General features: G+C 36.8%; 1 protein-coding gene and 1 long non-coding RNA gene across 3 annotated transcripts in view; both read left to right on the forward strand.

Moving 5' to 3' along the window:
- Positions 1 to 13,914, forward strand: part of LOC111159552 — a 94,463-nt gene extending 80,549 nt beyond the window's left edge. The window contains exon 3 of the long non-coding RNA XR_002641418.1: positions 13,762 to 13,914. This is a non-coding gene — a long non-coding RNA (uncharacterized LOC111159552). The remainder of the gene's footprint in view (positions 1 to 13,761) is intronic.
- The window catches only part of LOC111159551 (serine/threonine kinase 33), a 65,554-nt gene continuing 56,527 nt past the window's right edge, over positions 13,911 to 22,937 (forward strand). Inside the window, exons 1-4 of one of the 2 annotated variants that reach the window (XM_022522080.1) lie at positions 13,911 to 14,152; positions 15,268 to 15,381; positions 19,385 to 19,498; positions 21,721 to 21,825. In XM_022522080.1, the coding sequence (XP_022377788.1) occupies positions 13,928 to 14,152; positions 15,268 to 15,381; positions 19,385 to 19,498; positions 21,721 to 21,825 (558 nt within the window). In that variant the 5' untranslated portion in view covers positions 13,911 to 13,927. The remainder of the gene's footprint in view (positions 14,153 to 15,267; positions 15,382 to 19,384; positions 19,499 to 21,720; positions 21,826 to 22,937) is intronic. The other variant, XM_022522082.1, reaches the window with a different exon arrangement.

The raw sequence follows: 22,937 nt of genomic DNA on the forward strand, positions 1-22,937 counted from the left end.
ACCAGGAGACTTCCACAAAGATTTTCTGATTTTGTTTACATGATAGGTAACTGTTCTCTTGCACTAGGTAACTGCATTGGATATTTTATTTGTAAGCTCTAAGACATTGTTTCCCTCAATTAGTAAATGACCTTCAATCAATAATCCTTATTTAATGGAGCCCTTCTACTGGACACAAGCTGACAAGGTGAAGAGAATATTTCCCACCTGGAGGGGCTCACAGTTAAGAGAAGTAGACTTTGATGTTGTTTTCTGTTACTAAATTAATATGACTTCTGCAGAAACTTGAAAATAAGGACCATGGAATCTGTTGTTGGTGTTTTGTTGTAGACTGTTTGGAGTTGCTGAGTTTGCAGAGATCTGGCCCCAGGAGGGAAGTTTCCCGGATATGTCTAAATTGTGCTTCCGGTATTGGAACATGATCTTGAGGGTCAGAATGCCTTTTCTAATATGGTATGCAACATCTGGCTTGGAGCATTATATCACACATTTTCTTAGCTAACTAAATAGCTTCAGGGAAAGTTTCTGGCTTTGGACATTTCCTCTTTTTTAGTACTTCTGGCAATATTTGACACACAGGAAAGGCACTCTCACCACACAATTTAATTTGTATTAACATATTTTATTAATGCAAAATTATTAATTAGCTTGATAAATGAAGCTAGGAAACCTTTCATATTTATCATTGATTTCTTTGTCTTATTGATCCATTGCTAATTGGATTAAGATTGTCGAATACATATTTGCTTTTTTAAAAGCTCTATTCTCTTAGGAAATTTCAGTTATATAATACAATGTTATTAACTATAATCACGTATTATACATTAGATTCTCAGACCTTATTCATCTTCCCCATGAAAGTTTGTATCCGATATGTGAGGTGATGGATGTGTTCATCAACTTGATGGGAGCACCCTTGCATATGTATAGGTATATTAAATTATCATGTTGCATACTTGAAACATCTTCCAACTTTATTTGTCAACTATACTGCAGAAGAGCTGGGAAAACACATTCCTGAGTACAAGAAGACTATTTTCTCTTAAGCATCCTGGGTGGAGCACAGCTGAGTGTTCATGCCACACTCCTCAGTGCAGTTCTACTTCTCTTCTAGAATCTATTGGCAGCGTTAAATCTCAACTGCTTTAGCTGCACGTGGGCCCGTTTGCTAACTCTTTACCCTTCATTCTCCAATTTCATGCATGGGAAGGAAGTCTTTTTCCTTTTTCTTACGATACCTTTCCTTCTATATTTTATTTAGCTTTTCTTTCCTAGCCAGGGCCACTACTCCTTAGCACATCCAGCCTTCCAGCTCATCCCCTTCCTTTTCATGATCACCCTGAGCCCATGGTAAATTCTAACGATGCTGCTCTGTTACAGGTGAAATTCAAGTTGGCTAAGATGAACTTGGGGGCTGGAACTAGTGTGGCCTGGTCTGTGGTAGGAAAACAGATCCCATTATAATATTGAGCCTCCCGAGTGGAGGTGAGGTCCACTGCCACTTGGTTCCGCCAAATGTCTCCTTCACCTCAGTTGAGCATTAGGTGTGATTCATCTTTATAGACTTTTAGGGCTAGAAGGAACCTGAGGACATGCTAGTCTATGCTTTGAGACCTGTGGTTTCCTGCCAACTGACTGTCTAGCCTCTTCTTGGACACGTCTAGTGACTGAGAGATCGTCTTTCCTTTTATCTTTGACAGTTCTGCATGTTAGGAAGTTCTGCAGCTCTGCATGTTTTATATTGGATTGGCATGCACTCCCTTTTTGAATCACACAGAAGCCTAATTCCTTGTGCCTCATCAATCCCCCCCGTACTTATGAAGAGAACCCTTACAGTCTTTTTAAGACACCCTTCTTTCATGGGACCCGTCTCTTTACTTTGATGACTATTCCTACAGACCTGCCTATTTTTCTGCCCAAGTGATTTGTGACTCTGGCTCTTTCCCACAAAATGAACACCCACAAATTTTCATTTTGTGCAAGGATGGGCCTGTGCTGGCAGAAAGGTACCTGACTTGAGGTTGCTTATAATGTATGGCAAAAAAGACACTGGATGACAACAAGGAAAAATCAGGGCGAGGTTTCTTAGTTTTCTTCAGGCTCTTGAAGCCAAACTTTCTTAGTGAAATCTCTGTTCGTGTCTTAAACTGTCAGCAGGACCACATTTAAATCCATCCTTCCAGATGACAGCTCAATCAGTGAGGTATAGTGTGCAAATTAAAATAGGAAAAAAACCCCATAATAGCACGTGTCAGCTATTAAACATTTTTAAACATCTTTGTAATGATGTAAATTCTGAACACACCGTAAACCCTCTCCTAAAACAACATAGACTAATTTCCCTAATCATGCCCTTAATGGAAATAGTAAACAAGGGCTGGTCTCCTTTAAAATATAGCACTACGATCTAGGAAGCGCATTTTGCCCCTCTTTAGGCTCTGTAAGCATGTTGGGAAAACAAGTAGTTGAAAGTGAATATACCGTCATTCAGCTTGGTCTGCATAATGTCAGACAATCCAGTTTTTTTTTCTTCACTTGAATAGAACACATTTTGACTGAATTGACTGACTGTTTAGGTTCCTTATAGACAAAGTCTTAGTAAAGAAAACTAAAAATTGCTTTTGGGGAAGAAAATTGTAGCTAGTTATATCTCATAAAACCATTCTTGTGTTCATTTTCTTGAGGAAATTGCTGTGAGTGTATCTTCTAGGGCCAAAATGTAAGAGACCTTTTTATGCTTAAATAAAAGCTCAGAGATTTTCTGTATCAGAGTTGTTCCATTGACTTGTCTTAGTTCTGAAAATAAAATGAAAACCTCTAGTCAAAAGAAAGTTCACACTTCAGTTAAATACTGACATAATTTGAACTTACTTTATTTGTTTACATTATTAGTCTAAAACCCATGTTGTCCAGTCCTTGGAGACACAAAGAAACACTACTATGGCAGAAGCTTCTTTGGTTTTCTAATACATCTTTTTATACCTCAGGTCCTGTTTAAACACAATTCCATGATTCCATAGAAAAAGAGTTATTCATCTTTGAGTTTACATAAGGATAGGTTTGCAACACTTGATTAATTTTATGCCTCTAAAATATGAATGACATCATTTGGCCTGTTAGATAGTAGATTTATTTTAGTAACAAATCTTTCAGATCAATTCATAAATGAGAAAGAAATAAATGTGAGTAAACATTGTCCTCTTTTGGTTTTTAAGCTAAAATGATTAGAATCCAGCCAGCCAAAAAGAAATTAAATTTGAAATCTAATTCTTGTCAAGAAATTTTGCATGTGGCTATTCAGCCCATTGTTTTAGAATCGCTGTGGCGAGAAAGTAGAACATTACTTTGGCAGATGTGGTGGTTGGTAGGTTGGAGAGTAGAAAAGAAACTCAGTGAGTAATAGGAACTCCTCTGCTTTCTGAGTATAGCTCCTAAAAACATGTAGGGCAATGGATAAATCAGAAACTGGAGCAAGAAAGTCCTCGGAAGTCTACATCAGTGTCAGTGATATGATGAAAATGTGATTTATTTTGAGAAATTGATGGAAAAATGTAAGGAAATGCTTTCTGAGCAAAGCTAAGAAAAAGATAATTGTTTTTAGATCCACAAAAAAAAAAGCCATCTTGAAAATGGGAAATTTGATATGTACCAATTCTGTTGAAAGTTTGTAGATAGAAATAGAATAAAACTTGAAGGATATGGTTAGCATGTTTTAGGAGTACTGTTTATGATGAAGGGAATTAGCTACACTTTAAATACACCTTCACATTATGAACCCTTCTTTTAGTTTCTTATAAAAAGTACTATAAAGTCAGTATTCTTAATGCATGCTTAAAATAATGCCTTACACATCTTATCTGGGACTTTTCTACACCTGCGGAGAGAAAACATAATTTTTCCTGCACAGAAAAACTGTTATTTGCAGATCTACTCGACTGCTCTGAATCATTGATGGTTACAGGCTTTTTATTTAACTTGAAATGCAAAGCATTTTCTTCTAAAGCCTGAATTTAAATCATTTTGCAAAGTGTATATAGGTACATTCTGAGTTTTCTTTGTCTTGCTACCTATACTTGAAAAAACAAGGTCTGACATTTGTAAGAGAGTTGTGTGTGTGTGTGTGTGTGTGTGTGTGTGTGTGTGTTTTAGTGGCCTTGGTTGCATTCTTTTTTCCCTCCATCTGTCTGGAGGGTACTTTTTATATACCTTTTCCAGTGTTTGCCATTGTGAGTTTTGATCACAGCAGGAAAATTTTTTCACACAACTTTGATAAGAGGTCATACTTATTGGGATGACTTGCCCATTTTTTCTATCTAAATACTTAAAATATGCTGTACACATTACCTGGGGTTAATATATGTATAGCATTTAGGATTTTTGTATCTATTCACAAGTAAGATTGGGTTGTAAGGTCTTTTCCTTTTTTGAGAACACTGCCCTAGTCAGGTTTTGGTTATTCTTGCTGAGTGAAATGAACTGGATGGCTTTTTATTACTCCAAAATAGTTTATATGAGAATCATCTGGTCCCTAAAAGTAGGAAGGAACTTTGATACAGAACTTCTTGAATGAAATGATATGTGCTATGAATAAAAATGAAGGGAGGTAAGAGGACAGAGTGAATGGGCCTGCAGTTTCTGATGAGGTGGTTAGAAAGGTTTGCTCAAATGAGCAGAAAGCACCTTGAAGAGAGGGAGCATCTATGTAGATGTCTGTGGGAAGGGCATCTTGGACAAAGGAAACAAACGGCTAAAGCCATAGGAATGGAATAAGGCTGACATATTTGAGGAACAGTGAGAATGCTAGCATATCTAGAGCAAGGAAGATGATATAAAATATGAAATCTGAGTGGTAGTGAGGAGTCTGTATATTTGGGGCCCTAAAGGCAAAAGTCAACTAAAGTACAGTTCTTTGTTCCGTTCATCTTAAATTTTATTCTTTAATCATATTTTTCTGTTTTTGATTTGACTGTTCATATATATTTTTATCTCTTTTCTATTTTTTAATAAAGGATTAAGAATATAATTTTTTTAAAAATACGGCTTTGCTTGCACTCTGTAAGGTTCAAGGTCATAAGTCACATGGTCATCTCTAAACTATATAAAAGGTGGGGAAATGGAGGATTTTTGATGAGTACATTGTAGTCCTGGTCAAAATCAGGATCCTCTTAGTAAAGAATTCTGGGAAGAATAAATATTGTATAAACTACTAGCAATATTTTTCATAAAATCCTATGTGCCTGGAGATTTTCTTGTAGATTCTAAGCTATGCAAATTGTTACCAAACATTGTGAGGTGGAAGATACCCAACTTATTTGATAAAACCATCCAGAACCTTGTATCCAAAGTTAACAAAGATGGCTGAAAGGATAATTATAGACTGGTTTAATTTATGAATACAACTGAAAGCTCAAAATATAAATGTACCTGTTTTTTAACATTCGAAGACTCATCCATTGTGATTACATAGGGTTCATACTGTAAGTGTAAGAATGCCTTAATATCAGGAAACCTTCTTAAACAATGCAACATATCAAAAGATCCAATAAGGGAAAAATATGAAAGTTACAATAGGTAAGAATTGACAAGAGGTAGACCTCACTTCTGATTAGAAAACTAGTCTTTTTTTTTTTAAGATTTTATTTATTTATTTGACAGAGAGAGAGATCACAACTAAGCAGAGAGGCAGGCAGAGAGGGGGGAGGAAACAGGCTCCCCACAGAGCAGGTAGCCCAACATGGGGCTCGATCCCAGGATCCTGAGATCATGGCCTGAGCCGAAGGCAGAGGCTTAACCCACTGAGCCACCCAGGTGCCCCTAGAAAACTAGTCTTATTAGACAACTAAAACTAGAAAGACATTTCTCAAAGGATATAAAGATATCTAACTTCCTCTTCTGGTCAAGTTTATTCCAGTTCAAAGAGCAAAGGTATATTCCATATATCTCTAGCCTTATTAATCTGGGACTACAAAATATACTTTCGTGTAATATACGAAATGGTATGGTAAAAACCATCATAATATACTCCCAGTTACTTCTGGAAGTTTCTCAAGGTATTCTCTTATATGTACTGCAGAGCACATTTCTCTCTCCTTCCTCAGCTCATATCTCTCCAACTTGCCACTAGATAGCCGCCAATAACTCTACTTAGGCAGAATGTTGGGCATACCTGTTTCTACGCTCATGGAAAAATAGCACCCAAGAGTTCCCTTTTTTGCTATTTGAGTATAAAATTGAATACACTTCTAATATTGCCTTTGAACTTTCACAAATAAGTAGTTTTATAAAATCAAATTATCTACTCCTTTGTGAAAGGCATTAATATGAATTTGCTGTAATAATAAGCTGAGTGAAGCTTAAAATTTGAAACCCTAGTAATAAATGTTTTATACCAGTATTTTTAAGCCCATTATTTATTTATTTTTTATTTTTTGCCACAACCCACTACCCACATTAGGAAGGAAGGGGTAGGAGGAGGAAGCAAGATGGCTGAGGAGTAAGATACTGAAATAGCATTAGGTCCCAGGAGTTCAGCTAGATAGGTATCAAACCATTCTGAACACCTACAAACTCAACAGGAAACAGAAGAGAAGAGCAGCAATTCTAGGAAGAGAAAATCAACCACTTTTGGGAAGAATCTTCTTTTATTTTCCATCTTTACAGTCATATTTCATCCCTTCATCATGTTTACCCTTATTTTTGTATATATATAAGTTTTTCTTTCTTTAAAATTTTGGGAGGTAGTTTCTTCTAAGAGACCAGAATACACCCAAAATCAAGTGGGTGGCTCTGTTCTATTCACCAGCCTAATATACATATATAGATATTATTTAATTAATGATATTATTTATTAATTTATTAATATTATTTATTATTTAATATTAATATAATATATATTATATATTTAAAATTTCCCCTCCTTTCTTCTCCCCCCAGTTTTGGGGTCTCTTCTGATTTGGATAGCATATATTTTTCTGGGGTCTTTGTCACCCTTTTAGTATTTTACTCTCTCATTCATATATTCTTATCTGGATAAAATGACAAGGTGGAAACACCACACACAAAAAAAAGAACAAGAGGCAGTACCAATGCCTAGGAACCTAATCAATATGGACATTGGTAATATGTCAGAACTAGAGTTCAGAATGACGATTATCAAGGTGCTAGCTGGGCTTGAAAAAGACATGGAAGATACTAGAGAATCCCTTTCTAGAGAAATAAAATACCTTTCTGGAGAAATAAAAGAACTAAAATCTAACCAAATTGAAATTAAGAAAGCTATTAATGAGGTGCAATAAAAAATGGAGCCTCATTACTGCTAGGATAAATGAGGCAGAAGAAAGAATTAGTGATATAGAAGACCAAATGACAGATAATAAACAAGCTGAGCAAAAGAGAGACAGACAACTACTGGACCACGAGGGGAGAATTCAAGAGATAAGTGATACCATAAGACGAAACAAATATTAGAATAATTAGGATGCCAGGAGAAGAAGAAAGAGAGAGAGGGGAAGAAGGTATATTGGAGCAAATTATAATAGAGAATTTCCCTAATATGGCAAGGGGAACAAACACCAACATGCAGGAGACACAGAAAACCCCCTCAAAATCAATAAAATTAGGTCCACACCCGTCTTCTAATAGTAAAACTTACAAGTCTTAGTGACAAAGAGAAAATCCTGAAAACAGCTTTGGACAAGAGGTCTGTAACATACAATGGTAGACATATTAGATTGACAGCAGACTTATCCACAGAGACCTGGCAGGCCAGAAAGGACAGGCATGTTATATTCAGAGCACTAAATGATAAAGATATGCAGCCAAGAATACTATATCCAGCTAGCATTGAAAATGGAAGAAGAGATAAAACCTTCTAGGACAAACAATGAATTCTGGAACACTGAAAAGAAATTTTAAAAATAAATTAAAAGATTTTTTTTTAAAGTTTGAAATAAAAAAGAAAGAAAGAAAGAAAGAAAAAAGCAAGCTTCCAGGAAAAACAAAAATTAAAGGAATTGGTAAACACCAAACCAGCCCTACAGGAAATATTGAAAGGGGTCCCCTAAGCAAAGAGAGAGCCTAAAAGAAATAGACCAGAAAGGAACAGAGACAATATACAGTAACAGTTGCCTTACAGGCAATACAATGGCACTAAATTAATATCTTTCAATATTTACCCTGAATGTAAATGGACTAAATGCCCCAATCAAAAGACACAGCAGGGGCGCCTGGGTGGCTCAGTGGGTTAAAGCCTCTGCCTTCAGCTCAGGTCATGATCTCACGGTCCTGGAATCGAGCCCCGCATCGGGCTCTCTGCTTGCAGGGAGCCTGCTTCCCCCTCTCTCTCCCTGCCTGCCTCTCTGTCCACTTCTGGTCTCTGTCTGTCAAATAAATAAATTAAAAAAAAAAAAGACACAGCATATCAGAATGGATTAAAAAAACAAGACCTGGGGCACCTGGATGGCTCAGTGGGTTAAGCCTCTGCCTTTGGCTCAGGTCATGATCTCAGGGTCCTGGGATGGAGCCCTGCATTGGGCTCTCTGCTCTGCAGGGAGCCTGCTTCCTCCTCTCTCTCTGCCTGCCTCTCTGCCTACTTGTCATCTCTCTCTCTGTCAAATAAATAAATAAAATCTTTAAAAAACAAAAACAAACAAACAAAAAAAAACAAGACCCATCAATATAGTGTCTACAAGAAACTCATTTTAGATCCAAAGACACCTCCAGATTTAAGGTGAGGGAGTGGAAAACAATTTATCATGCTAATGGACATCAAAAGAAAGTTGGGGGTGGCAATCCTTCTATCAGATAAATTAGACTTTAAGCCAAAGACTATAATAAGAGATGAGGAAGGACACTATAGCATACTTAAAGGGTCTGTCCAACAAGATCTAACAATTTTAAAAATCTATACCCCAACATAAGAGTAGCCAATTTATAAACAAATTAATAACAAAATCAAAGAAACACATTGACAATAATACAAAAATAGTAGGGGACTTTAACACCCCACCTCACTGAAATGGACAGATCATCTAAGCAAAAGATCAACAAGAAAATAAAGGCCTTAAATGACACACTGGATCAGATGGACATCAAAGATATATTCAGAACATTTCATCCCAAAGCAACAGAATATACATTCTTCTCTAATGCGCATGGAACATTCTCCAGAACAGATCACACCCTGGGCCACAAATGAGGTGTCAGCCAGTACCAAAAGATTGAGATCATTCCTTGATTGAGATCAGACCACAGTGCTCTGAAGCTAGAACTCAATCACAAGAGGAAAGTTGGAAAGAACTTAAATACATGGAGACTAAAGAGCATCCTACTAAAGAATGAATGGGTCAACCAGGAAATTAAAGAAGAATTGAAAAAATTCATGGAAACAAATGAAAATGAAAACACAACTGTTCAAATTCTTTGGGACACAGCAAAGGAGGTCCTGAGAGGAAACTATATAGTGATACAAGCCTTTCTCAAGAAACAAAAAAGGTCTCAAGTACACAAGCTAACCTTACACATAAAGTAGCTGGAGAAAGAACAGCAAAGAAAGCCTAAACCCAGCAAGAGAAGAGAAATCATCAAGACCAGAGCAGAAATCAATGAAATAGAAATGAAAAGAATGAGAGAACAAATCAACAAAACTAGGAGCTGGTTCTTTGAAAGAATTAATAAGATTGATAAACCCCTGGCCAGACTTATCAAAAAGAAAAGAGAAAGGACCCAAATAAATAAAATCATGAATGAAAGAGGAGAGATCCCAACTAACACCAAAGAAATACAATTATAAGAACATATTGTGAGCAACTATACACCAGCAAATTTGACAATCTGGAAGAAATGGATGCATTCCTAGAGATATATAAATTACCACAACTGAACCAGGAAGAAATAAAAAACCTGAACAGACCCATAACCAATAAGGAGATTGAAGCAGTCATCAAATATCTCCCAACAAACAAGAGCCCAAGGCCAGACGGCTTCCCAGGGGAATTCTACCAAACATTTAAAGAAGAATTAATACCTATTCTCCTGAAACTGTTCCAAAAAAATAGAAATGGAAGGAAAACTTCCAAACTCATTTTATGAGGCCAGCATCACCTTGATCCCAAAACCAGACAAAAAGCAGATTACAGACCAATATCCTAGATGAACATGGATGCAAAAATTCTCACCACAATACTAGCCAATAGGATCCAACAGTACATTGAAAGGATTATTCACCATGACAAAGTGGGATTTATTCCTGGGCTGCAAGGATGGTTCAACATCTGCAAATCAATCAATGTGCTACAATACATTAATAAAAGAAAGAACAAGAACCATATGATACTCTCCATAGATGCTGAAAAAGCATTTGACAAAGTACAGCATCATTTCTTGATCAAAACTCTTCACAGTGTAGGGATAGAGGGCTCATACCTCAATACCATCAAAGCCATTTATGAAAAAACCACAGCGAATATCATTCTCAATGGGGAAAAACTGAGAGCCTTCCCCCTTAAGGTCAGGAATATGAGAGTGATGTCCACTATTACCACTGCTATTCAACATAGTACTAGAAGTCCCAGCCGCAGCAATTAGACAACAGAAAGAAATAAAAGGCATTCAAATCAGCAAAGAAGAAGTCAAACTATCACTCTTTGCAGATGATATGATACTTTATGTGGAAAACCCTAAAGACTCCACTCCAAAACTGTTAGAGCTCATACAGGAATTCAGTAAAGTGTCAGGATATAAAATCAATGCTCAGAAATCAGTTGCATTTCTATACACAAACAGCAAGACAGAAGAAAGAGAAATTAAGGAGTCAATCCCATTTACAATTGCACCCAAAACCATAAGATACCTAGGAATAAATCTAACCAAAGAGGCAAATAATCTATACTCAGTAAACTGTAAAGTACTCATGAAAGAAACTGAGGAAGACACAAAGAAATGGAAAAACATTCCATGTTCATGGATTGGAAGAACAAATATTGTGAAAATGTCTATGCTACCTAAAGCAATCTACACATTTATGGCATCCCTTTCCAAATCCCATCCATTTTTTTCAAAAAAATGGGACAAATAATTCTAAAATTTATATGGAACCAGAAAAGACCCTGAATAGCCAGAGAATGTTGAAAAAGAATGCCAAAGTTGGTGGCATCACAATTCCAAACTTCAAGCTCTATTATAAAGCTGTCATAATCAAGACAGTATGGTACTGACACAAAAACAGACACATAGATCAATGGAACAGATTAGAGAGCCCCGAAATAGACCCTCAACTCTATGGTCAACTAATCTTCAACAAAGCAGGAAAGAATGTCCAATGGAAAAAAGAGTTTCTTCAACAAATGGTGTTGGGAAAATTGGACAGCCACATGCAGAAAAATGAAACTGGACTATTTCCTTACACTACACATGAAAATAGACTCAAAATGGATGAAGGACCTCAATGTGAGAAAGGAATCCATCAAAATCCTTGAGGAGAATGCAGGCAGCAACCTCTTCGACCTCAGCTGCAGCAACTTTTTCCTAGAAACATTGCCAAAGGCAAAGGAAGCAAGGGCAAAAATGAACTATTGGGACTTCATCAAGATCAAAAGCTTTTGCACAGCGAAGGAAATAGTTAACAAAACCAAAAGACAACTGACAGAATGAGAGAAGATATTTGCAAATGACATATCAGATAAAGAGCTAGTATCCAAAATCTATAAAGAACTTATGAAACTCAACACCCAAAGAACAAATAATCCAATCAAGAAATGGGCAGAGGACATGAACAGATATTTCTGCAAAGAAGACATCCAGATGGCCAACAGACACATGAAGAAGTGCTCCACATCACTCAGCATCAGGGAAATACAAATCAAAACCACAGTGTGATAACACCTCGCACCTGTCAGAATGGCTAAAATTAACAAGTCAGGAAACAACAGATGTTGGAGAGTATACGGAGAAAGGGGAACCCTCCTACACTGTTGGTGGGAATGCAAGCTGGTGCAGCCACTGGAAAACAGCATGGAGGTTCCTCAAAATGTTGAAAATAGAACTACCCTATGACCCAGCAATCGGAATACTGGGTATTTACCTTAAAGATACAAATCTCCCTGATATGAGGAAGTGGAGATGCAATATGGGGGGTTAAGAGGGTAGGAGAAGAGTAAATGAAACAAGATGGGATTGGGAGGGAGACAAACCATAAGTGACTCAATCTCACAAAACAAACTGAGGGTTGCTGGGGGGAGAGGGGTTGGGAGAGGGGGTGGGGTTATGGACATTGGGGAGGGTATGTGCTATGGTGAGGGCTGTGAAATGTGTAAACCTGGCAACTCACAGACCTGTACCCCTGGGGATAAAAATACATTATATGTTTATTAAAAAAAAAAAGATACAAATGTAGTAATCCAGAGGGGCACGTACACCCGAATGTTTATAGCAGCAAAGTCCACAATAGCTAAACTATGGAAAGCACCTAGATTTCCACCAACAGATGAATGGATAAAGAAGAGGTGGTATATATGTATATGTGTATATATATATATATGTATGTGTATATATACACATATATGGACATTGGGGAGGGTATGTGATATGGTGAGTATGATATGTGTAAGCCTGAAGATTCACAGACCTGTACCCCTGGGGCAAATAATACATTATATGTTAATAAAAATAATTTTAAAAAATTTTTTATTTCTTTTCAATGTAACAGTATTCATTGTTTTTGCACCACACCCAGTGCTCCATGCAATCCGTGCCCTCCCTAATACCCACCACCTGGTTCCCCCAAAGTCCCACCCCCCACCCCTTCAAAACCCTCAGGTTGTTTTTCAGAGTCCATAGTCTCTCATGGTTCACCTCCCCTTCCAATTTCTCTCAACTCCCTTTTCCTCTCCTTCTCCCATGTCCTCCATGTTATTTGTTATGCTCCACAAATAAGTGAAACCATATGATAATTGACTCTCTCTGCTTGACTTATTTCACTCAGCATAATCTCTTCCAGTCCCGTCCATGTTGCTACAAAAGTTGGGTATTCATCCTTTCTGATGGAGGCATAGTACTCCATAGTGTATATGGACCACATTTTCCTTAATAATTTAAAAAGAAGGAAGGGGTAGTGGGTGGATAAAACAGTTGAAGGGGTTAAAACAAACTTCGTTACCAATCACAGGACTGTAAAAAATACAGCACAGGAAATATAGTCAATAATATTATAATAAATGGTGACAGATGAACTAGACTTACCATGGTGCTAATTTTGTAATGAATATAAATGTTGAATCATTACATTGTATATCTAAAGGTAATATAGTACTGTATGTTAATTATATTTCAATAAACAATACCTTATACTGTGACTGAGTACATACAGGTACACAAACATTCTCCACCTATATATCTTTATAATTAGAAGTTTTGTTGAAATTATCATGGATCTATACAAAATACTCATACTATCTTCTTAGAACTCAAAAAAAAATTAAATTGATGTCAGCCCACCAAACTGATTTCCTTAGACCATGCTTTTCAGCAATTTTATGGCTCTGGACAAAAATGATTCTTTCAATTGTTAAGTAAATAAAATGGAGTTAAAGAATTAAGTTTTGAAAGATGACCATCCATTGGTTTTTGAAATATGTCCTAATTTTGCTGAAAATGTTAACTTTTCATCTCTAGGCAGGATGCTTTTCATCCTAGTTTTTCTCTGATTTATAGAAGTGTTACAGAATAAGAAAGATTTCTAAATTATGATTTCTTTTCTTTCTACAGCTCTCATGTGTGAATGTAGGTGTAGTGCATCATTATCCTGAGGACCTCACCAACTGGAAGTTACAGTTTTCACCATCAGCTTACCTTATCCCATTTGGTCTGATTCTTTTCCTCAAAGAGTGGAAACTTCTTTCTTTCAAGTTGCTTTTGTTGCAGAGTTAAGCAAATGGCCAATAGTGGTTTTGATAAAAAATCCACAAAATGCTCCAATTGTTTATCTACTTCTAAGAAGGGTTCATTTTTGGTATGTCCCTGTAAATCAAGGCTTTCTCCGATTTCTGTGGTGGAAATGTCCCAAGCATCAAGCATTAGCAGCTCAGAGTTTATGGTTTCCCCGGAGAGGAAAAAAGAAAATCAAGCCAGCATAGATAGTTCCTCTGGGAAAGATATGGTAAATATTGAAGATTCTCTATCCCAACATAAGTTGGCCTCTCATTTCCTAATCCCATCCTCAGATTCATCTGTATCCCTTGGGCCCTTGTCCCCTAATTCATTGCCTTCTTAACTATTAAAGGAACATTCTTTCTTACGTAAGAGGTGAGCAAAATTGGTTAATAATTTCTTTTATGATATTTCCATATACTACCAAATTAGTTATTTGCCAGAATCATGAATAATTTGGAATGTTATTCCAGCTTCTTTATTTTTTAATGGTTTTTGCAGAAATGAGTTGGTTTTCAAGTTGGATTAAATCTGAATTTTGGGGCATTTTCTTCAACTGATGCAGAATGGGATTTATGGTTGTAGCTAAATATGGGGTGATTATTATTTAAGACAATTCCTGGTTATCTGGATGGGATATCCAATATACTTTGCAAAACCATTTTGCATTAATTACAATCTATGACTACCTGGTTGGACTGGTTTGGGTATCTTCCACCTTTATAGAGAAGAGGCAAGGGTGGAAGATTGTAGTTGATACAGTACAACTTTGGAGACAGAGAGCAGTAAGTTTAAGAAAAGTTGGGTTCCCAGTCCTCAGAGTTGCACATTTTTCAAAATTTCACCTTAAATTGTTATTTTTAATTTGTATTATGGTATAGTTATTGCCATATAGGCATCTCTGAGTGTCTTGTTACTATATTGTTTTCATTCAAAGGATATTTTGTGAATGTTTGGTCAATAATTTTTTATATATAATCTACTTGGGATGATTGTTATGTTTTGAAACAAGGGTAATTGAGAAAGCTCTGAAGTTGCCTTCTCTTGTGATTTTAAAGAGTCATTAGGTAAGTTCTGTTAGATTTGTGATGCAGGTTATCATGTAGACTTGCCTAGATTCAGGGGATTAGATTGAATGTCTGGCTTCTTGTGGTCCCTTTTAGCGTAATGAGCCAATGAATCATATAGGGCTTAGAATTTGGAAAAGATGATAAATGCCATGGCACACATTAAAGATTTGTCAGATTATTGAAATTAGGATTTTTATTTTGTCAAGATATGAGCACATTGTATTTGTACTACACTTGTATTATATCTTAATTTTTTTATTTCTTTTGGGGCAAGCCCTCAAAAACCTCAAATGTGGAGAGAAAACCATCTCAACAACAGTGGAGTCGGGGCAACATTACAGAAGGAAAGGTTCCTCACATAAGGATGGAAAATGGAGCTGCTATTCAGGTACAAAGAAAGCAAAGTGAAACTGCTAGGAACGTCTAAGTCAATGGTTAATGGCAAAAAATGATTTAAAAATTAGTCTCTAAGGAAAAGAAGAGAAGAGAAAATTTACAAGTTTCAAGTATGTCAAAGTCTTTACAAAAGAAAATGCAGACTATTTGTTTTTATAGAGGACCAAATAGACTTTAATTAAAGCAGAGGGCATTTTTATTAGCAAAATGAGAACATTTTGGTCTTTAGGTCTTGCCTATTGCTGAGAGCGATTTTGGAGTCTTTGGGTAGACCTCTTCAAGACAGATGACTTGAGATGGTTTGGCTATTCATTTCTTTGATGACTGGTAGTAAGGCCAGAATTTCCCTTATGGACCCCTACATTTTTTTCTAGTCTGTGATTGGATGGGTACCAATATGACTGTCCCAAGAACTCTAATTATTATGGATTGAATGTTATTATCCTTTTAGAAATTAAAATGTGTTTCTTTAACATCAGATTAAAAGAACCACAATAAGAATAACTACAAGAAGAAAATTGCATTAATGTTAAATAACTTTAAAATTTTGTTTCAAGGGGTGCCTGGGTGGCTCAGTGGGTTAAAAGCCTCTGCCTTCAGCTCAGGTCATAATCCCAGGGTCCTGGGATCGAGCCCCGCATCGGGCTCTCTGCTCAGCGGGGAGCCTGCTTCCTCCTCTCTCTCTCTGCCTGCCTCTCAGCCTACTTGTGATCTCTGTCAAATAAATAAATAAAATCTTAAAAAAAAATTTTGTTTTAAGAGATATTTGAAAATTTATTTGAAGGGATCAGAGAAACTTCCTGAGTAATTCTGACTTGAGAAGTTTGATTTTCCACTTAAAAGGCCTGGATTTTTTTAGTCCACAAACTTACTGAGTTTTAAATTTAGCCATAAGAGCTTTTGTAAAAACAAAATGCACTCATTGTAAAATGGTAGGAAAATATAGATAGAAAAGTGAAAAAAATAAAAATCATGAGCCAAACAGAACCAATTTTAACATTTATTACCTTTATTTTTCCTGTGCTTGTATAAGTGTTATTCTATTTTGTCTTTTCAGTTTTTTTCCTGTTTTAAATTATGAAATATTTTAAATATATACATATTTTAAAGAAATAAACTTAACTGGTATAATTGAAGTTTTCCTCCTCCCATGAAATGGACAGGCTCCATTTTTTAACACTCCAGAAGAGTATAAAAGAGGAAGTTATAGTCACCCCAAATTCTACTACCCAGAGATAACTATTCTCAATATTTAGATGAGCATCTTTCCAAATACCAGTGTCTGTACCCTTACACTCACACATTTTCATATTGGGACCATATCATACATATTTTCACACTCTATACTATATCATGGACTTCTATATCAAAAAAATAGATCTACATTACCATTTTTATGGCATCCCCTTAAGATTATTACAAATAAAAAGTCATTTCCTCCTTATTTTCACCATGATGTAATGATGCCAGAGCAGTTGAAGAAAAAGAAAAACTAGTTATAAAACTAGTTGGGCAGTTGGGCTATTTCTGTATCTATTCCTCATTTTAAAAATCCTATTTAAATGGTATTAAATGCCTGTGTCCAAGTTGTGGTTCTGTGCATTTAAGAGGAAATGGGAGTTTAGTTTTTAAAGGTCAAAAAAGTTGGGGAGATGATTATAGAGTTTAGATCTTTTTGTTCTGTGGAAAACAAAATGGATAAATGGTCATTTAAGTTGGGATTTTACTCAGTTTTCATAATATGTAGTTGGGAGTTGAATATAAATATGATTTAAAAAAGTGTTTATTTTAGTCATCTTAGTTTTCTGACTTTGATTCTCACTAGTAAGTAGCAGTAGGAAGAAGGAGCCAAAATAATTATAAATCATTGAAAGTAGTGCTTTGGGGACCATCCCTTGGTCAGGATGTACCCTGTGTGAGTCTAGGAATCGCCATTCACAACACTCAAGACCATAAATCTAAAGCTCTTCCTCCAGGGTTCAACTCCACATCACCAGTCCATCCCTTCTTTTACAGGTGTATATAGGTAGAGGGTTCCTGACTGGTTGGCATGCTGACTGGATGTATTGATTAATTCATTCATTTACCAATTCACTCATTCATTCCAAATTTGCACTACTGTTCCTTTGGAATGCCTTCCTTGCTTTGCTTGGATTATAAGAAAAAAGTTCTCAATTATTTGCCTTTGTTCCCTCACATGCCAATCTCACAAACTGCCTCTTTCGTAATGTTTTCCCCTACTCTCCCAGCATTTTAGCTCTGGTCTCTGGCCCCAATGTTGTTTTTTTTTGAACTTAAGACTTTATGACTTAAGTGATAACCTTGTCTTTTGAGCAGATTACAAATTCTGAGAAAACAGGAAGTGTATTTTATCCCTTTTTTATACAAAATATGTATCACAAGAAACTATCTAAGGCAAGTCTAATATGTTGAAGCTGAACATTTTCCCTCCTTTCCTTTCCTTTCTTCCTTCCTTCCACCCTTCCTTCCTTCCTTCCTTCCACTTTCCCCCCTATGTGCTAAGCATGAATATTTTACCTACAAAATTTCAGGGTAAGCTTTTTAAAGGAATCAAAAGGAACAGCTTCTTAAGAAGCTTCTAGACCATCTTGGGAGAAAAACATGAACTGAAGTGTTTGTAAGAGAGTAATAGTAGTGCTTGAGGACCAGTGTGTATATGCTGTGAGGTTAGCCAAAATAATGGAACAGCCACCACAGTGCAGTCAGACAGGGAACCCCTTCATGAAGCAGGTGAGTAATTTGTTGGGCATTTTCTTATGAAAGTAAGACAGGAATGTAAGCAGCAGAAGATATGAAGACGAGCAGCTTATGTATCTATTGTGTGGTAAAGGTGAAAGTGGTTGCAGAGAAAGAGCTGCATCTCCAGTAGAGACTTTGGCTGCTGACCCAGCAGAGGCTTCACCTAGTGGCATGCCTTCAGCTCTTCTGTCCTGTCCTAATCCCCAGGCATGATGTGTCCAGACTCTGCTCTTATTAATGCCCTGATACTGATTTGGATCAAGGAGACTGACTACCCGCCTCCCACCCACCACCCAACCAAAAACTCACAAGAAATGGAAGTATAAATGAATTACTTGTTTGTTATTTTACAATGTGAACCAGGATGCTGGTGTTGGCAAAAACAGTGCATTCTCCTCCTCCTCCTCCTCCTCCTCCTTCTTCTTCTTTTTTAATAATATTAACTTTTATTGAGTGCTCAATATGTCCAATACTATGCTTTTTTAGAAAAGCTGAAATGTAGTTGAATACAATGTTATATTAGTTTCAGATGGACAATTTAGTGATTTGACAATTCTGCTCATTTCACTGTGCTCACCATGATAAGTGTAGTTACCATCAGAAGTTAAAAAATAAGCGGAAGGATTCTTGGTCTGGATAATGTTACTATGGATCGTTTTTATTTTCTTCACAGGGCTGACTTGCATTAAAATTTCTGTCAGATATTGCTCCTTTAAAACACAAAGAATAAAACAACAAAAGCAATTTTTGATCGAAATAATGAAGATGAAGTGTTACTTGGTAAACAGAAAAGCAGTATTCAATGGTTAATATGTGTTGATTTTATAGTATAGCTCTCTGAATTTAGGGATAATTTCTTTGTTGAATGTATTTGATACAAATAAACACACAAATATGTATGCATTAATATTCCATTCCTCCTTTTTCTTATGAAGACATTTCTTTAATATTGTAGTTTGTAAGAGATTCATTTTTATACTTTTGAGGTTTTCCATATTTCTCCATTAGGATTTTTATCATTTTCCTCCAAAGGACATTTAACGAAATTTGTCAAAACTTATTTTTGGTTAATTAAGATATGTTTATTAATATTGCAAAGATGTGGTATCGTGTATTTGATTTTACCCTGGAGCAGAAACCCTCTTCCCTTGGGTAGATATCTGTCACTATTATGTGTTCATTTTTAATACATGATGAATGGCAGAGAGACAAAGGAGCTCTTATTTTTTATCCAGGAATTCTATACGTTTGGAAAAATATTGGGACAAGGGAGCTTTGGAATGGTCATTGAAGCCACAGACAAGGAAACAGACACTAAGTGGGCAATTAAAAAAGTGAACAAAGAAAAGGTAAGACTTACTAGTAGCACAGCACTGAGGGCTCAGTGCTGGGGCTGGGGGAGGGGGAGGCAGGAGGTCTCCACACTGACACAGCTGAGCCTGAGGGGAGCGCTGTGGCTGTTGCCCTGGGGAACTGCGGCCATTTCCCTTGGCTCAGGAAGGGACCCGTTCTTGAACCCCAGTAGACAAGCGCTATCTGGGAAAAACAAATGAAGGACTAACTAACATAACCAATATAACCAAATAAGGGCAAAGTTTTCCGGAGTGCGCTGAAAGTAAGGGCCAATTCTCTGTCTGTGTAGTTGTAGGACTGTGAGATGGCCTAGCCAGAACTAAGTCTCGCCACTGTCTCCTGATGTATGTGGTTCTGAACCACTTTTCTCCTATCCTTTCCTCTCCTTTGATTCCCTGTTTCCTCATGTGATTATTTATCTCACCTGCTCTTCCAGTGTGAACCAATTTTTCAGCAACTATGAGACATACTGTTTAGTTGTAGCCACTGTATTCTTCCCTGGATCTCTCCTGGAGTGGACAATGACTGGCTTTCACTTTAAGGGAGATTCTAGCTTCTTAGACTTTACATCTTGATCATTTCATTAACTTAAAAAAAAAAATCTGTGCCTGGAAAAAAACAAAACACAAAATATGGTGTTTTTTTCTTGGACTTGTGATGATAAATATTATATTTACAAAATGAAATAGTAAATCTTATGTATTCTTTAAAACAAACTCTAGTAAATTCCATACCATTTCTTCCTAAAGTTTAATAAGGTAACATCTCAAGGGAGAACTAGAGCCTTACTAGTTAGCATCTAGAATCGTGGGGCTGTTATTTCCTTTGCCCCTTTGGTGTCAGGTAGGTTTAGGGGCCAGGTTTTAGGTTTATGCAGCCAGGTTCCTGCTTGCAACTTTAGGAATTCATCACCTTGCACACAAACATTGATGATGAGCATTTACAAACACTAGTATAGTTAAACAGGTTTATACAGTCAGTATATGAATTGGACAATATATGACTGCATTATATGCAGGTCAAGCCATTTGGAGAGGGAGATATGAACAGAATGGAGACTGATGTTAGGAGAAATTGTGGTAATTTTCCACATCTAGTCTAGATAAGAATTCACACCTCACGGTTACTTTTTCCGCTGACCTTCTAGGACAACCTTAAAATGTGACTTGCATCCTCCTTGGGTGGGACATAGTGGACAGGTGGTTTCCTACTCACTCCTGAGATAGTAATGGTAGAAGGGTAGAGAGAGGTCTTTGGAAAAGGAGAGTTTGCCCTGTGATCCATCCCTTTCCAGTCCTTTAGGAACTAGTCTGTATTCTCCAAACTTGCTGGGGAGGGGAGAGGAAGGTTAAGACCTCTGTTATCCCTTTCAGGCATATTTTTCTGCAGATGAGGGCAATGCTTTTTTTCAGATAAGGATGTTAATTTAGATATCAATAACGGTGATGATTGGGGTGGGGGTAGTGGTGCTGAGAGTAGAAAAAGCCCTTCCAGAATTTCTTAGATGACTCTGTAGAAAATCAGTTGCACCTTGATTTGTGCTCCTTGGGCTGTGCCTGCCTTCACCTTTTGCCATCAGGTATGGTTAAGGGGTACATGCAAGGAGATAAAGCCAGAGTTAGACTGATCTGCCCGCCAACGCTCTTTCTCTCTCTTTCAGGTGATTTTGAAGCTGAGGGTATCGGGAAGTGATATATTGCAGGGCCACGTGTAGAATCTCACTGCCAATTATTTCTTTTATATATAAATATATAGACTTTATATACAAGTACATATAAAAGCAATCAAAACAAAATAATAACAAAGCAGAAGAAAAACATTTTGTTTTTATCTTCTCCAAATGATGTCCCTGGAAAGTAGGTTTTGGTTTTATTATGCTAACATCAAAGGATGAACATGATTTTGAAGGAAATACTGAAAGGCATATTCAAAATTGGAATAATTCTGTCAGGGGGACAGAGACCATGTTGTAGTTAATTTATAGAAACAGTCCAAGAAACAGATGTGGCTTGAGGCCAAATTATATATAACTTAAAATTGGACAAAGGAAAGAAGGACCATAATTTAATCTTATCATGGAAATAAGTTATATGTTATCTTTTGATAAAGGAACTTCTCCAGAAAATGTTGGAAAAAATGTAAAAATAACTGTAACTGTTATATGAGGTATGTAGTAGTGACATTCATATGTGAAATCTATGCGTCCTCATTATGAAAGGCTGGAAGCTCTGCTGTGAAGTTACTCGAACGGGAGGTGAACATCCTAAAAAGTGTGAAACACGAACACATCATACATCTGGAACAAGTGTTTGAGACGCCTAAGGTGAGGCTTGATCAGGGGCTGCATTTCAAAGTTGTTACTATCACAAACGAACATTGTTCCCTTCTGAAGTATCCCCTGTAGGGCACGGATACTCATGTCCTTGGCATGTGCCTGTCACTGGAGGTTGATGGGGGCATTCTAGAGGGCTTTTATTATTGATTATATAATTAGGTGTCTGATGATTAGATTGATGTCTTTAGTGATGTTTCTGGGTGGCTTGTTGCAAACAAATGCTTAGAATTGAAACAACTTTGTGCACAACCAGATAGTGATTAGAGCTTCCTTAGAGATGGCTTTCCTTTCGCTTTGGTCTTTGGTTTCTCCATTAAAGTCTTCTGGAATCTCGTCATCATTTTGCAAGGTTAGCTTTCTAATAAAGTTGACGTGGCTATATCTGGCACTGTGCAGAAGACATATTGTCATATGTGATTTACCAATGTGTTTAGTTGTTCTTTTTTCCTAGATGTTCTCCTTCTTCTCTTTAAAGGCCTGTAATTTTCATTTTCAGTTGTTGTGAAGCCTGGGTCATATGCCATTCTGCCTCCAGATAGTTTAAGGCCCGTGGGTTTGGGTGTTTCTCTGCTTGGAGGCAGATGATATGTGGTTAGGCATGTGGACTGGCATCAGATTGCCTGTGCTTTCAAATCCTGGCTCTACCTTTTATTAGCCATGAGACTATGATGTTACTTAACCTCTCTGTACTTCAGTTTTCTCATCTGACAAATGGGTTTAATATTAGTATCAACCTCATTTAGTTGTTGAAGGATTAAATGGGGAAAATGGATATAAAGCATCTGTCTCCTTAATTGTTAGCGATTGTTCTTTGTTTCCTTTGTTGGTCTCTAAGGCAGAAATAGTCAGTTTGGGTTATGTATTATGCTTGATTCACTAGGAGTGTTGAATAACTATGAAAGACCAGTTTATCCTTTACGGGAGCAATATGCAACAATGGTGCCAAAAGCCTACTCAGTTCAGTCTTAGAGTTGTTATTTTTTTAATCCCCTAAACTTCTTAGAATAGTGTTGCTCTTTATCATCAGTTTTAAGCAATTTAGCAGTTTTAAGCTATAGTTTTCCTCATGTTTCTTGTGCTTAGGGTTCATGGAGCCTCTT

This window comes from Enhydra lutris, unplaced genomic scaffold (assembly GCF_002288905.1).
Source record: "Enhydra lutris kenyoni isolate GAN:26980312 unplaced genomic scaffold, ASM228890v2 scaffoldscaffold68, whole genome shotgun sequence".
NCBI lineage: Eukaryota > Metazoa > Chordata > Mammalia > Carnivora > Mustelidae > Enhydra > Enhydra lutris.